The 13,590-nt window shown below is 47.1% G+C and overlaps 1 protein-coding gene across 1 annotated transcript in view; it reads left to right on the top strand.

Moving 5' to 3' along the window:
* DCPS (decapping enzyme, scavenger) overlaps positions 1 to 13,590 on the top strand; it is a 72,849-nt gene that overhangs the window by 2,510 nt on the left and 56,749 nt on the right. Inside the window, exon 2 of the mRNA XM_075564099.1 lies at positions 2,171 to 2,345. Within this exon, the coding sequence (XP_075420214.1) occupies positions 2,171 to 2,345 (175 nt within the window). The remainder of the gene's footprint in view (positions 1 to 2,170; positions 2,346 to 13,590) is intronic.

Below are 13,590 nucleotides of genomic sequence, written 5' to 3'. Positions count from 1 at the left end.
CATTGCCCTCATCATTCTCAAAACATCCGCTTGCCACCCAAGCCCTTGGCATCAGCTCCTCATTTTTCCTTTCCCTCCCTGCTCTCCACTCCCTCCTGAACCCTTCATAATTTACAAATTATTATTTTGTCATATCTTGCCCTGTCCGACATCTCCCTCCACCCACTTTTCTGCTGTTCGTCCCCCAGGGAGGAGGTCACATGTAGATCCTTGTAATCGATTGCCCCTTTCCAATCCATCCTCCCGCCACCCTCCCAGTATCGCCACACATACCCCTTTTCCTGAAAGGATCATCCACCCTGGATTCCCTGCATTTCCCGTTTCTATCTGCACCTGTGTATATTCTCTGGTCTGGCTAGATTTGTAAGGTAGAATTGGGATCTTGATAGTAAGGGGGAGGAAGCATTTAGGAACTAGAGGAAAGTTACATGTTTCATCGTTGCTACATCGCACCCTGACTGGCTCGTTTTCTCTCTGAGACCCTTCTTTCTGTAAGGGGATGTCCAGTGGCCCACAAATGGGCTTTGGGTCTCCACTCCACATTCCCCCTTATTCACAATGATAGGATTTTTTTGTTCTGATGATGCCTGATACCTGATCCCTTCGACACCTCGTGATCACACAGGCTGGTGTGCTTCTTCCGTGTGGGCTTGGTTGCTTCTGAGCTAGATGGCCGTGTCCCATTTTCTTATTGATGACCCTGAGTGCTCTGGGGTTTACATTTAAATCTTTTATTTTTAATTAAATCATTTGATTGGGGACTCATACAACTCTTATCACAATCCATACATATATCAATTGTGTAAAGCACATCTGTACATTCTTTGCCCTCATCATTCTCAAAACATTTGCTTTCCACTTAAGCCCCTGACATCAGCTCCTCATTTCCCCCCTCCCTCATGAACCCTTGATAATTTATAAATTATTTTGTCATATCTTACACCGTCCGACGTCCCCCTTCACCCACTTCTCTGCTGTCCGTCCCCCAGGGAGGAGGTTATTTGTTTTTGTTTTATAAGGTTCTGTGTGGTGTTCTAAGGAGCCCTGGTGGCAGAGTGGTTAGTCACTGGACCACTAACTTCAGGGTCAGCAGTTCAAAATCACCAGCTGGTCCTAGAGAGAAAGATGGGGGTTGTCTGCCCCTGTAAAGAGCTGTAGACGGGTTATCTGGCTGTAAGATGGGGAGGATTTGGTTGAGGCCTTTTATGTCTAAATGAAGACTGCGTCTGAGAAACTTTGCATTTGGGGAAGGAAGATGTGAGCGGTGTCAGGTAAACCAGTCATTAAGGTAAGCACATGCTAGCGTGTACTTACATATTCATCTATAGTGAATGGTTCCACACGTTTTCACCACAACAAAGATTTTGCTTCTTGCTATGCTAGTGTCTGTCTTCCCACCCCGGACCACCTTTCGAAACATGAGTCGGCAAATTTTTGAGGTGGAAAAGCCTATCCTGTCCTTCACAGCCATTTCAAAATGATTCGAGAGCCAGAAGTGTAGTTTTGCAAACAAATGAAATCACCACTATTTGAATCATTTCTTTTAAAGTTTTCACTTTTAATTCAGAGCCACATGTATGTACCAAAAGAGCCACGTGTGGCCCAGAACCACGATTTGCCGTCCTCAGTTCCTGTGGAAGCAAAGCCTCTTCAAATGTGCGGTCCCTGACAGGCACAGAGGACCCAGCCAGCAAAAGAAGAATATGTTCACCTGTGCTTACTTAGTCTCCGTGGTGAACAGTTAGTTTCACCACCTCCCTTATGTGATCACACACACACACACACACACACACCAAGCCCACTTCCATTGGGTCGAGTCCAGCTCTTAGTGACTCTATGAAGCAGAGTAGAACCGTCCTTTAAGGTTTCCCAAGTAATAGATATTTATAAGAGCAGACAGCCCCATCTTCCACTGGAGCCGCTGGTGGGTTTGAACTGCCAACCTTGCAGTCAGAAGCCCCACACTTAACTCACGATGCCCCAGTATTCCATTGAGAATCCTTCCTGGGTGTGAGAGCCGCTGCAAGAATTCGAATTAGGAGGCTCCTGGGGGAACTGCAAGGAAGGAAATCTCAAGTGTGGGGACTCACAGACCCAGAGAATGTCTGCTTCTATCCTCCTGGTTTCCCATGGCCCGCCCCACCCCCACCCAACATGTCTCTGTCCATAGGTGAATGAGGCTTCCGGGGATGGGGCCGGAGAGGATGCCGTGGTGATCTTAGAGAAGACGCCGTTTCAAGTGGAGCAAGTCTCGGAACTCCTGCGGGGCAGCCCTGACCTCCAGCTGCAGTTCTGTAATGACATCTACAGCACCTATCACCTGTTCCCGCCAAGGCAACTGAGTGGTGAGCACGGGGCGGAGGCGGCTGCACGCAAAGAGGGCGATGGTGGAAAAGAGGGGTGGTGACCAGGCCATACCTTGTCAGTGGAAGGGAGACTTGGGCTCTCCCCTCCCCACGCCCAGGGCCACTTGGCAATGTCTTGAGACCATTTTGGTGGCCACAGCCAGGGATGGATAGTACTCTGGGCATCTAGTGCACAGAGGCCAGGAAGGCAGCTACACCAGCCACAGAATAGCCCACCACCAAGAACATCCCCCAAGATCGCAATAGTGCTGATGTCGAGGGAGCCTATTCTGCTGTAGTGTGTTTTACCCACTTATGGAGTAATCATAATTCTCAACACTTTGTTTCTGAGTCGATTCTGACTCTCTCGGACCCGATGGGACAGAGAAGAACAGCCCCTGTGGGTCTCAGAGACTGCCACTCTCTGCAGGGGCACACGGCCTCCTCATCTGTGCTGGCCACCATGCTAAGTATTTTCCATGCATTCTTTTGCTTAATCCTTGAAACAGCCCCATGTGACAGGACTTCATAGGTGATGTCTGGGGAAGTTAAATAGCCAGTTGTCAATCACAGTTACCAGTAGGGGGCAGACAAACTAAGGTCTTTCTGTCCATTGCGCTGGACACTAAAGGTCGATTGCTTCCTGAAAGAGCTCACTCTTTGCTAGAAGACAGAAATAGTGTGATCAAGGAAGATGGGCTCAAGAAAGGTGGGAAGTCAGGGGTTACATAAAGAGATTTGGTGTGCATCAAATGTATAGTAATATAAATCACTTGTTTCAACAATCTTCACCTGTACAGCCCAGTGACATTCATTTTATTCATCATGCTCAGCCATTAATATGGAACATTCCCAAACGTGTCCATCATCCTTCACAGAAGCCCTGTGTCCCCTAAGCAGTGTGCCTATCTACTTTTCCTCTTCTCTCCCACCCACTCGTTGTAGCCGTTAGTAACCAATAAAAAAGAACTTTGAGCTCTAGACACTTCCTTAGTGAAAATATTTCCCGTAAGTAGGACTGTGTATTCACCTGTCTTTTATAACTGACCTCTTCCACTCCACATAAGGTTCACCTATGTTGTAGCATGTGTCAGAAAAGACGATTCCCACCCCCAGTTACTGTTTTCAATGTATTGTTGTTCTTTTGAGACTCTACACAGCAGAACATAGAGCAATTCAACAATTTTTTAACAATTAAAAAATCATTTTAATGGGGGTTTGTACAGCCCTTATCACAATCCATACATCCATCCATTGTGTCAGGCACATTTGTACATTTGTTGCCATCATCAGTTTCAAAATATTTTCTTTCTACTTGAGCCCTTGGTGTCAGCTCCTCATTTTTCCCTTCCCTCCTTCCCCCTTGTTAATTTATAAGTCATTATTTTTCATGTCTTACACTGTACAGTATCTCCCTTCACACACTTTTCTGTTGTCCGTCCTCCAGGGAGGGGGTTATATGTAGATCATTGTGATCAGTTCCCTCTTTCTTCCCCACCTTCCCCTTACCCTCCTGGTATCGCTTCTCTCATTATTGGTCCTGAGGGGCTTATCTGTCCTGGATTCCCTGTTTCCGCTTCCTATCTATACCAGTGTACATCCTCTTGTCTAGCTGGTTTGTAAGGTAGAATTGGGATCATGGTAATAGGGAGGAAGCATTAAAGAACTAAAGGAAAATTGTATGTTTCACCAGTGCTATGCATTTCAGCAATTTCCACATGTACGCTTCAGTGAAATTACACTCCAGTGATATTATGCTCCGGTGATGTTACACTCTTCAGTGAAATTGCATTTTCCAACTTTTGCAACCTTTGTCACCCTCCTTTTCCAAGTTTTCCTTCCTATTAACATCAGTTTGTTGTCTTCAAAGTTTTATAACCTTTCGATTTGCTGTTGTCAGTTTGGTTCCATATAGATAGTTGTGAAGAGAAGGAAAGAGATTTGTGTTTGCTTGCATTTTTGTGCCCCCCGCACAAGATTTTATTGACTAGTTGGGGGGTTTTATATCAGATCATCATTTTTGCATTCAAGAACTTATCAAAGCTACAATCGCCGAAGACAAGCGGGTGCATAAGCAAATGTGGTAAAGATAGCTGATGGTGCCCGGCTATTAAAAGAGATAGTGTCTGGGGTCTTAAAGGCTTGAAGATAAACAAGTGGCTATCTAGCTCAGAAGCAATAAAGCCCACATGGAAGAAGCACACCAGCCTGTGCGATCATGAGGTGCCAAAGGGACCGGGTATAAGGCATCATGCAAAATATACATACATACACACACACATATACACACACACACACACATACCATAGTGAATGAAGGGGAAGTGCAGAGTGGAGACTCAAAGCCCATTTGTCGGCCACTGGAGATCCCCTCATAGAGGGGTTTAGAAGAGGAGATGGGTCAGTCAGGGTGCGAGGTAGTACCGATGAAGAACACAGCTTTCCCCCAGATCCTGGATGCTTCCTCCCCCCAACTACCATGATCTGAATTCTACCTTGCAGGGCTGGATAGGGCAGAGGTTGTACAGTGGTACATATGAGGGCTGGAGGCACAGGGAATCCAGGGTGGATGATACCTTCAGGACCAAGGGTGTGAGGGGCGATGCTGGGAGAGTGGAGGGTGAGTGGGTTGGAAAGGGGGAACTGATTACAAGGATCCACATGTGACCTCTTCCCTGGGAGAGGGACAGCAGAGAAGGGGGGAAGGGAGACTCCGGATAGGGCAAGATATGACAAAATAGCGATGTATAAATTACCAAGGGCACATGAGGGAGGGGAGAGAGGGGAGGGAGGGGGTAAAAAAAAGAGGACCTGATGCAAAGGGCTTAAGTGGAGAGCAAATGCTTTGAGAATGATTGGGGCGGGGAATGTATGCATGTGCTTTACACAATTGATGTATGTATATGTATGGACTGTGGTAAGAGTTGTATGAGCCCCTAATAAACTGTACAGAAAAGAAAAGGATTCTCCACTCTTAAATAAATAAATAAATGGGGGGGGAGCTTATCAAGCTCCCATGGGCTTACCCTGTTCCCCTGTAACATTTTATCTCCCTTCACCAACGCTCAAACTTGTCTACCCTGTGGTGTAGTGCTCCCCATTGCCTTCCTGCCCGTGGTAAGCATCAGAGTTGATTTCTTTTGGTAGAAACAACCTTTCTTGCTTATTTTTTAAATGAAAGTCGTTTTAATTTATGAAAAAGAAGATGACTCCATGCCTGAAGCCAAACATGGCACTTTGTTTTTTCTTCCGTGAGTGGTGAGATTTTGCAGGCAGCTTTGTTTTTGGGGTTTTTTTTTTTATTGTTTGCAGGCAGCTTTGTTGTTTATTTTAAATCATTTACAACTCTTATCACAATCCATACCTACATCAATTGTGTAAAGCACATTTGTACATTCATTGCCCTCATCAGTCTCAAAACATTTGCTCTCCACCTAAGCCCCTCGCATCAGGTCCTCATTTCCCCCCTCCCTCATGAACCCTTGATAATTTATTAATTATTATTTTGTCATATCTTGCCCTGTCCAACATGTCCCTTCACCACTTTTCTGTTGTCCGTCCCCCAGGGAGGAGGTCAGATGTAGATCCTGGCAGGCGGCTTTGTTGAAAGCATGATGGGGGCTGGTTGCGTGAAAATTCGGGGATCAGTTTGGGAGCACCTGGGAGCTCTGTACTACCCTTCTCCTCCAATTTGCCCGTCCGCCAGCACTCTAGAAACAGTTTGGCACCACCGATACCCGTCACAAACTGTTCTGATAGATTGGGCTTTTCCACCCCTTCCAGAAAGACCGCTGTTATTGTCCTTCATGTGCTTGTCTGATGTCAGACACACAGACCTTTCACAACCCGAAGGAAGACCGTCTGAGCCCCCTTTGAAAGAGAGCCAGATGAATTGGTTCAAGTTGACGGAAGTGGGCAGCTGTGTTTACTTCCTCAGAGGCTAACATCTAAAACACATGTGCCCCTCAGCACGGGGTGGGGGTGGGTGCCCACTGTGGCCGAATATGGCTGGGGACAGCCACTGAACTTCGGACCCTGCGGCCATTTCCTGCTGCCTCTCCTTTCCCCAACCTTCCTCAGTCCCTGCACCCCACTCCCCACACAAGCCAAGGTCCAGCGGATTCTTCCCAGAGAGTTTACCTGTGGAGTACACGGCCACCTCTATTTATTCCTTCTTTGTTCATTACTCACTCACTGGCATCGAGTCCGTCCGTGCTGACTCATCGCCACCCTCGAGGGGTTTCTGAGACTAACCGCTTACGGGAGTAGAAAGCCCAGTCTTTCTCCCAAGAAGCTGCTGATGGTTTTGAACTGGCAACCTGGTGGACTGACGCCCTACACATAACCACTGTGCCACCGTTTTGTCCCCTAGGTGTTTTATTTGTGTGCATCCCCTCAAAAGGGAAGTCCAGGACTTCGTCCTGCTTATCTTTGCCTTGCCGCCTCCTGGTCCCTAACGCCGCCAGAGGTCGGCGGGAGCAGATAGATGATTCTGCCGCTCTCCTGTAGCTGAGCTGCACGTCAGACCAAGGTCTCTTCCCCGCACACCTGCTGAACCTGCTGTGAGGGTGCCATGCTTCATCATCCCAGTTAGAAGCGCACGGCCTGCTGAGCAGCGGGTGCTTGCCTTTCCTCAGCACCACCGAGCATCTCCAGGACGTCCGTGTGCACCACGGAGACCCGCCTTCTCCGTGTCCCTGTGGTTGAGTTCTCCTTTTCAGTACCTCTGTGACTGGGCATCGTGGACTGCGGTCACTGCCACGTTTTGCGTTTTCCACATTGCATTCCGATATGAGAACTGAAAGCATTAGTTCCCGGCTCCCCACAGTTCCTCTTCCCAGTGCGAAACCCCAAAGGCCTCCAGTCCTTTACCCCTCGCCCCCCCTGGCTCCTCTGTTTCAGCACTCACGATCTTCTGGGGAAGAGGGTGCAGTGTTTTGAACTGAGCCTGGATACAGTGTTTAGGACACTGATTGCTCCTTCCCAAGATAGGCGTGGTGATTTAGACTCGCTGATCCATCCCGACGCACAGCCACCCCATGTGCAGAGAAGAAGCGTGCTCCGTGGTGTTTGCAAGGCCTGACCTCTGGGATCGGAGTGTCGGGTCTTTCCTTCCAACCTACCTTCTGCATGAGTTTGATTCCCAGCCTTTCCATTAGTAGCCAAGCACCTGCCTGCGCTTCCTCGGGACGCCGAGAATTGTTGGCCGGTTAATCACTTGCTTTCGGGTCCAGGCCCTAGTCTCCTTTCTGGAGCTACATAGACTTGTTTTAGTTCAGGAGGCCCAGCTCCTTCTTTAAAGGTCCAGAGAGGAAAGGTTTAAGGCTTTGCAGGCTGCATAAGCCTTCCTGCATCATCTTTCTTCCCCTTTAAATAGCTGTTTTTTAAAACGGGGAAGACTCTTATTTGGGGTTTGTACACACACACTGACCTGCTGGCCATTGTATGCCAAGCCCTGTCCCAGGTTTTTCCCACTCAGAGTGTGCTCATGAAGTCTGTTAGAAACGTGGACTCCCGGGCCCTGTCCAGAGTCAGAATCTGCATCTTACTAAAATCCCCAGGTGATTTCTTTCTTTTTTTTTTTTTCAAGAAAGAAAAGCTTGTAGTTAGTTCAAGGATCGTTTGTTGACCTTTAGTAGTGTTTTCCAGTCCGTTCTGTTGGGGCACCACGCCCTGGCCCCAAAGTCCACTTTTAGCTTTCCTTGGGGACCTTGAAGCTCCATCCCCTTGCTGTTCCGCTGCACTTCCTCAGTGCTTTGCATCGGTGTGGTGGGATCAGGTCGGGCGCAGTTCCCACACTGTGTCTCTGGTGCTGTCCCCCGCAGGGTCATGGGTCAGTGAGTGACGTCATGTCCATAGTGGGGCTGGCCATGTGGTCCTCTCTGTGGACTGGCTACTCTAAATGGGGTCATTGTCCTCAGGGCCTGGTGGGCCAGGATGTGCTCCACTCTCTCCAACTCCCCCTTCACCTGCTCCCATGTGCTCTGATCAGATATGTCCCTCTCCCGGAGCTGCAGATTCAATGCCGTCCTTTGAGACAAATTCTTCTGGGGGGAGGGGCAGGCATCCACTTAATATTTGGTACTGGGACCAGCCTCCCAGACCTCTCCACTGGTTCCCTACTCCACGCCGGAATGTTGCATTCACACCTTGTGACACTGGGTTGAAGTCTGATCCCACTTTCCCTGTGGAGATATAAACAATACCCTCCCCTTGGGTGGGTTAGTGCCCCATGCCCCTGCTCCCCTTTTCTTCCTTATATTCATCCTTTTGTTTTCCTTTCCCTACCTCCTCCACCGTTGTCTACCATGTGCATCCCCAGGTGATTTTAAGGCAAGTTAGACCCTGGCAACAATGATCTTTAGACACCTTGGTGCCATGTTTATTCCTCCATCCCCAGCCATTTGGTTTCCTGGGTACTTGCAACTTCACATGGCTCGGACAGAACTCGACTGGCCCTGCTGTCCTGAAACTCCACTTCCCAGTCATTCGCATGTTAGCCAGCGCAGCCACCCAGGTGCTCCACTTAAAACCTGGAACTCAGCTCCTCAGCAGGTTCTCTTGGCCCAGGTGTTTGGTGGTGTGGTTCCATGTGGGAAACTTGGTCCGGTTCCTGGCCAGTACGTCTCACGCAGTCTGTCAGTGAGGGCTTGCAGAGCTGCTAGGACGAAGGACGGTATCTGCCTTACTCACCAATACACACCTACAGCTAGTCTCTGCGTGGTGCAAACGGCCGGCACTCAACTGCTAACCTCGAGGTTGACCGTCCCAGCCCGCCCAGGAACGGGGCCTGGTGATCTGCCTCTGTTACGATTACCTTCAAGACCAAAAGGGTTGCCTCAGCCCAAAGCGCAGGAAAGGCAGGCTGGTGGAATGCTGACAGAATATGGACGTTGCGGCAAACGTCATAGAACAATCTGTGTATGAACTGCTGCTTGGGAAACTAATTTGCTATGTAAGCTTTCACCTAAACCATGCTAAAATAGTAGATGAATGAATGGGATCCACAGTTATTCCTGTGGCTTGCTCGGCCTGCCGCAAACACTTCTTTACCCCTCAGGACCAGTGCTGAGAGCGGCGATACCGGGAGGATGGAGGGAGGGTAGGGTGGAAAGGGGGAACCCATCACAAGGATCTACATGTAACCCCCTTCCTGGGGGATGGCAACATAAAAGTAGGTGAAGGGAGACGTCGAACAGTGTAAGACATGACAAAATACTAATAATTTAGAAATTATCAAGGGCTTGTGAGGGGGGGTGCGGTGAGGGAGGGGAAAATGAGGGGCTGATACCAAGGGCTCAAGTAGAAAAAATATTTTGAGAATGATTATGGCAACATATGTACTTGACACAATGGATGCATGTATGGATTGTGATAAGAGCAGTACAAGCCCCAATAAAATGATTTTAAAAAGAAAATGTGATCGTCTAAAACAACAACCCAAAAGACCGCTTCTTTATTCACTCAACAAACTCGTGGGTGGGTTGGAACCGTCAACCTTGAGGTTAGCAGTTGAGTAAAACAAAGACCGTGTCTGTCTGTGGAGTTAGATTCTGTCTGGGACGGGGCAGCACGTGAATACGCAAGCTCTGAGGAGGGCCACCGGCTGCTCTGCCCAGTGGCCCAGGAAGGCTGGGCGGTGCTGGTCTAAAATGCCATCTGAAGGAGGGCAAGCAACCGCCATGCCAACAGCTGGCGAGGGGCGTGGGAGCGTTGTTCTCTGCGTTGAGGAACTGCAGGTGCTGTGGGGCCAAAAGAAGAACAGAAAGGAAGCCGTTGTGTCAGGGATGTAGTGCAGGAGGCCGGACAGTGGGCCGGGCGTGGGGTGGGGGAAGGGGTGGGGGGTGGTGGTTGGGGAAGTATCTTTTGTTCTTTCAACCTCTGTTAAATTTGATCAGTAACTGATCATGTCTCAAAGGCTAGCCATGAACTCACTGAAATAAGGAAGTAGTCCCTGCCCTCTGACAGTTAAAAGTTAACATCGTGCCGAATGCATTTAACTCTTAGTGAAGCAATGTTTCTGCAAAGCCATATTTCTTTCTGTTTTACATGCCAGGATTTTCCGTTCAATTTCAAAATTTCAATCTTGTCCATTTCATTTTTTAATATGTTGGTCTTTCAAAAAACCAAAAACACAGGTGTTTTTAGGCATTTCAGGCAGCCTTTTGGAAGTAAGCCAATTCTATACTCCATACTGAAGGACAGTTTTTAAAATCTTAATAAATGCTTCAGGCCCTCTTATCTTTTAGCAAACAAGATTGTTAATGATTCTCCCTGTTAGGACTTGATACTCTTCGTATCCACTTTCTTAGAATGTTTGTTGAGCATACAGATGTAATGGTGCGATGAAAGCGTAGGGCCCTGAAGCATATGTAAAAAATGAGCCACAATTTCTTTGGGGAGGAGTCGAGGTGATGTCCAGGTAGAATCACCTGCCCGGTGCTCCTGTTGTTACACCAGAAAATGAAGAGCTAGGCACGGGAAACAAGCCTGAGGAGAAAGCAACGGACCGACAGTTCTCAAGGGACTTGGGGAGGAGGTTGAGGAAGGGAATGGTGAACAAACAACGCCCTAGACAGGGGAACAACTAGGGAATTAAAATCAACAAGGAGGATGTAGAGACGCTGGGTGTGTTGGAGCAACAGCAACCTAGCTGAGAGGAATTACTAAGAGACAGAAGAAGGGCGAGCGTGATGGGAGGGCAGGATGAAGGTAGAAAGAAAACAGGAAAGATCTAGGAAGCAAAGCTATGGATACAGTGTAAACATAGGGGTGCAATTATGTAAATATATTAATTCATAAAAATAAAGGTATTGACCTATGTACATTTATTTATAGCACAATACATTGAGGAAGTGGACAGACTTTGGGCCTCTGCTCAAGCCCTCCGTCGATGCAAGAACACTTTGTTCTAACAACCTGGCATTCTGTGATGCTCACCTTCCCAACACGATTGCTGAAGACAAAATGGGTGCATAATCCAATGTGGTGAAGAAAGCAGATAGTGCCCAGCTATCAAAAGATATAACGTCTGGGGTCTTAAAAGCTTGAAGGTAAACAAATGGCCATCTAGCTGAGAAGCAACAAGCCCACATGGAAGAAGTACACCAACCTGTGTGATCTATGGGTATTGACGGGATCAGGTAACAGGCATCAGAAGACCAAAAACTAAACATATAGTTGAGAATGAGGGGCATCAGAGCAGAGACCCAAAACCTATCTGTAGACAGACAATAGGACGTCCCCTCACAGAAGGGTCACGAGGAAGGGATGAGTCAACCAGAGTACAGTAAAGCACCAATGGAACACAATATTCCTCTGGTTCCTTGAGGATTCCTCACCCCACACTGCCATGACCTCAGTCCTGCCTTTCAGTTCTGGATAGACCAGAGCATGTACACTGGTACAATTAAGAGCTCATGACACGTGAAATCCAGATGAAATAAGTCCCTCAGGAGCAGAAATGGGAGTAGCGATACCAGGAAGGTAAGGGGAAAGCGGGGGGGGGGGGGGGGGGGGGCAACTGATGGCAATGATTGACACATAACCCTCCCCTCGAGGGGAATAAACATAAGAAACGTGGGTGAAGGGAGACAGTGGTCAGTGTAAGATATGAAAACAATTTATAATTTATTAAGGGGTCACGAGGGTGGGGGGAGCTGATACCAAGGACTCAAATAGAAAGTAAATGTTTAGAAAATGATGTTGACAACATGTACAAATATGCTTGATATAATTGATGTATGGAGATGTGCTTTATATAATTGATGTATGTATGGATTGTCATAAGAGCTATATGAGTACCCAATAAAATGATTTTTTTTAAAGGAAGCAACCCAATCATTTATGTAAATCAAAGGCAAATAAGGGCTTTTTACTTTAAAAAAAGAGAATTGATGTATGGATTTTTATAGGAGCTGTAAGAGCCCCCAAATAAAATGATCTTTAAAAAAAAATTAAGCCATGCAGTAGCTCCTTGTTCTGTTTGTCTATGGACAGATTCTGCATGAACACAATAAACTATTCAGGAATTCCTATTCTTTGAAATGTTATATTTGTTATGATCCAAACAGTTGAATGACTTTACAGAGTCAATAAGATGATTTATTTGATCAATTCTGTCAGACTTTGTTTTATGTATCTTGGAGTGCCATCAGTAGTTTTATAAATATTTAAATATTTATTATTTAAATTCTCCAGGAGGATTGATAATTAACTCATGTATTCCTGTGTGTGTGTGTGTGTGTGTGTGTTTCTCTCTTTTAATGGAACTTGACTTAGTCTCTTATCTGAGATTCTTACTGTCACTCCTGCCGTGTTTTAGTTACTACTTTCTTGATAGAGTTTCCTAGACTTTGATCTTTAACACGTTCATGTTCTTGTATACAAGGGTGATAATGGCTACAGCCCCAACTGTGCCCTCTCAGACAGCTCTTTGTTTCCCCACACTCACAGAATATTTTAGGAGAGCGTGATTTGTGTCCCGCAAGAACTAGAACTGCCATTTTCAAGAGGTAGATTTCCATTGGAAGATTTGGAGGGGTTTTTAAAAATCATTTTATTAGGGGCTCATACAACTCCATCGATTGTGTAAAGCACATTTATGCATTCATTGCCCTCATCATTCTCAAAACATTTGCTCTCCACTTAAGCCCTTGGCATCAGTTCCTCATTTTTCCCCTCCCTCCCTGCTCCCCCATCCCTCTTGAACCCTTGATAATTTATAAATTATTATTTTGTCATATCCTGCCCTGTCCGACATCTCCCTTCAACCAATTTTCTGTTGTCCATCCCCCAGGGAGGAGGTCACATGTAGATCCTTGTAATCAGTTCCCCCTTTCCATCCCACCCTCCTTTTGCCCTCCCAGTATTGCCACTCTGCACTAGTCCTGAAGGGATCATCTGTCCTGGATTCCCTGTGTTTCCAGTTCCTATCTGTACCAGTGTCCATCCTCTGGCCTAGCCAGACTTGCAAGGGAGAATTGGGATCATGATAGTGGGGAGGAGGAAGCATTTAGGAACTAGAGGAAATTGTATGTTTCATCATTGCCACATCGTACCCTGAGACCCTTCTGTAAGGGGATGTCCAGTGGTCTACAAATGGGCTTTGGGTCTCCACTCTGCACTCCCCACTCATTCACTATGATAAGATTTTTTTGTTCTTTGATGTTTGATAACTGATCCCTTCGGCAGCTCGTGATCACACAGACTGGTGTGCTTCCTCCATGTGGGCTTTGTTGCTTCTG

This window comes from Tenrec ecaudatus, chromosome 12 (genome assembly GCF_050624435.1).
Source record: "Tenrec ecaudatus isolate mTenEca1 chromosome 12, mTenEca1.hap1, whole genome shotgun sequence".
Classification (NCBI taxonomy): domain Eukaryota; kingdom Metazoa; phylum Chordata; class Mammalia; order Afrosoricida; family Tenrecidae; genus Tenrec; species Tenrec ecaudatus.
Note: the sequence above shows the minus strand (reverse complement) of the source record. Positions and strands in the feature narration are given on the sequence as shown.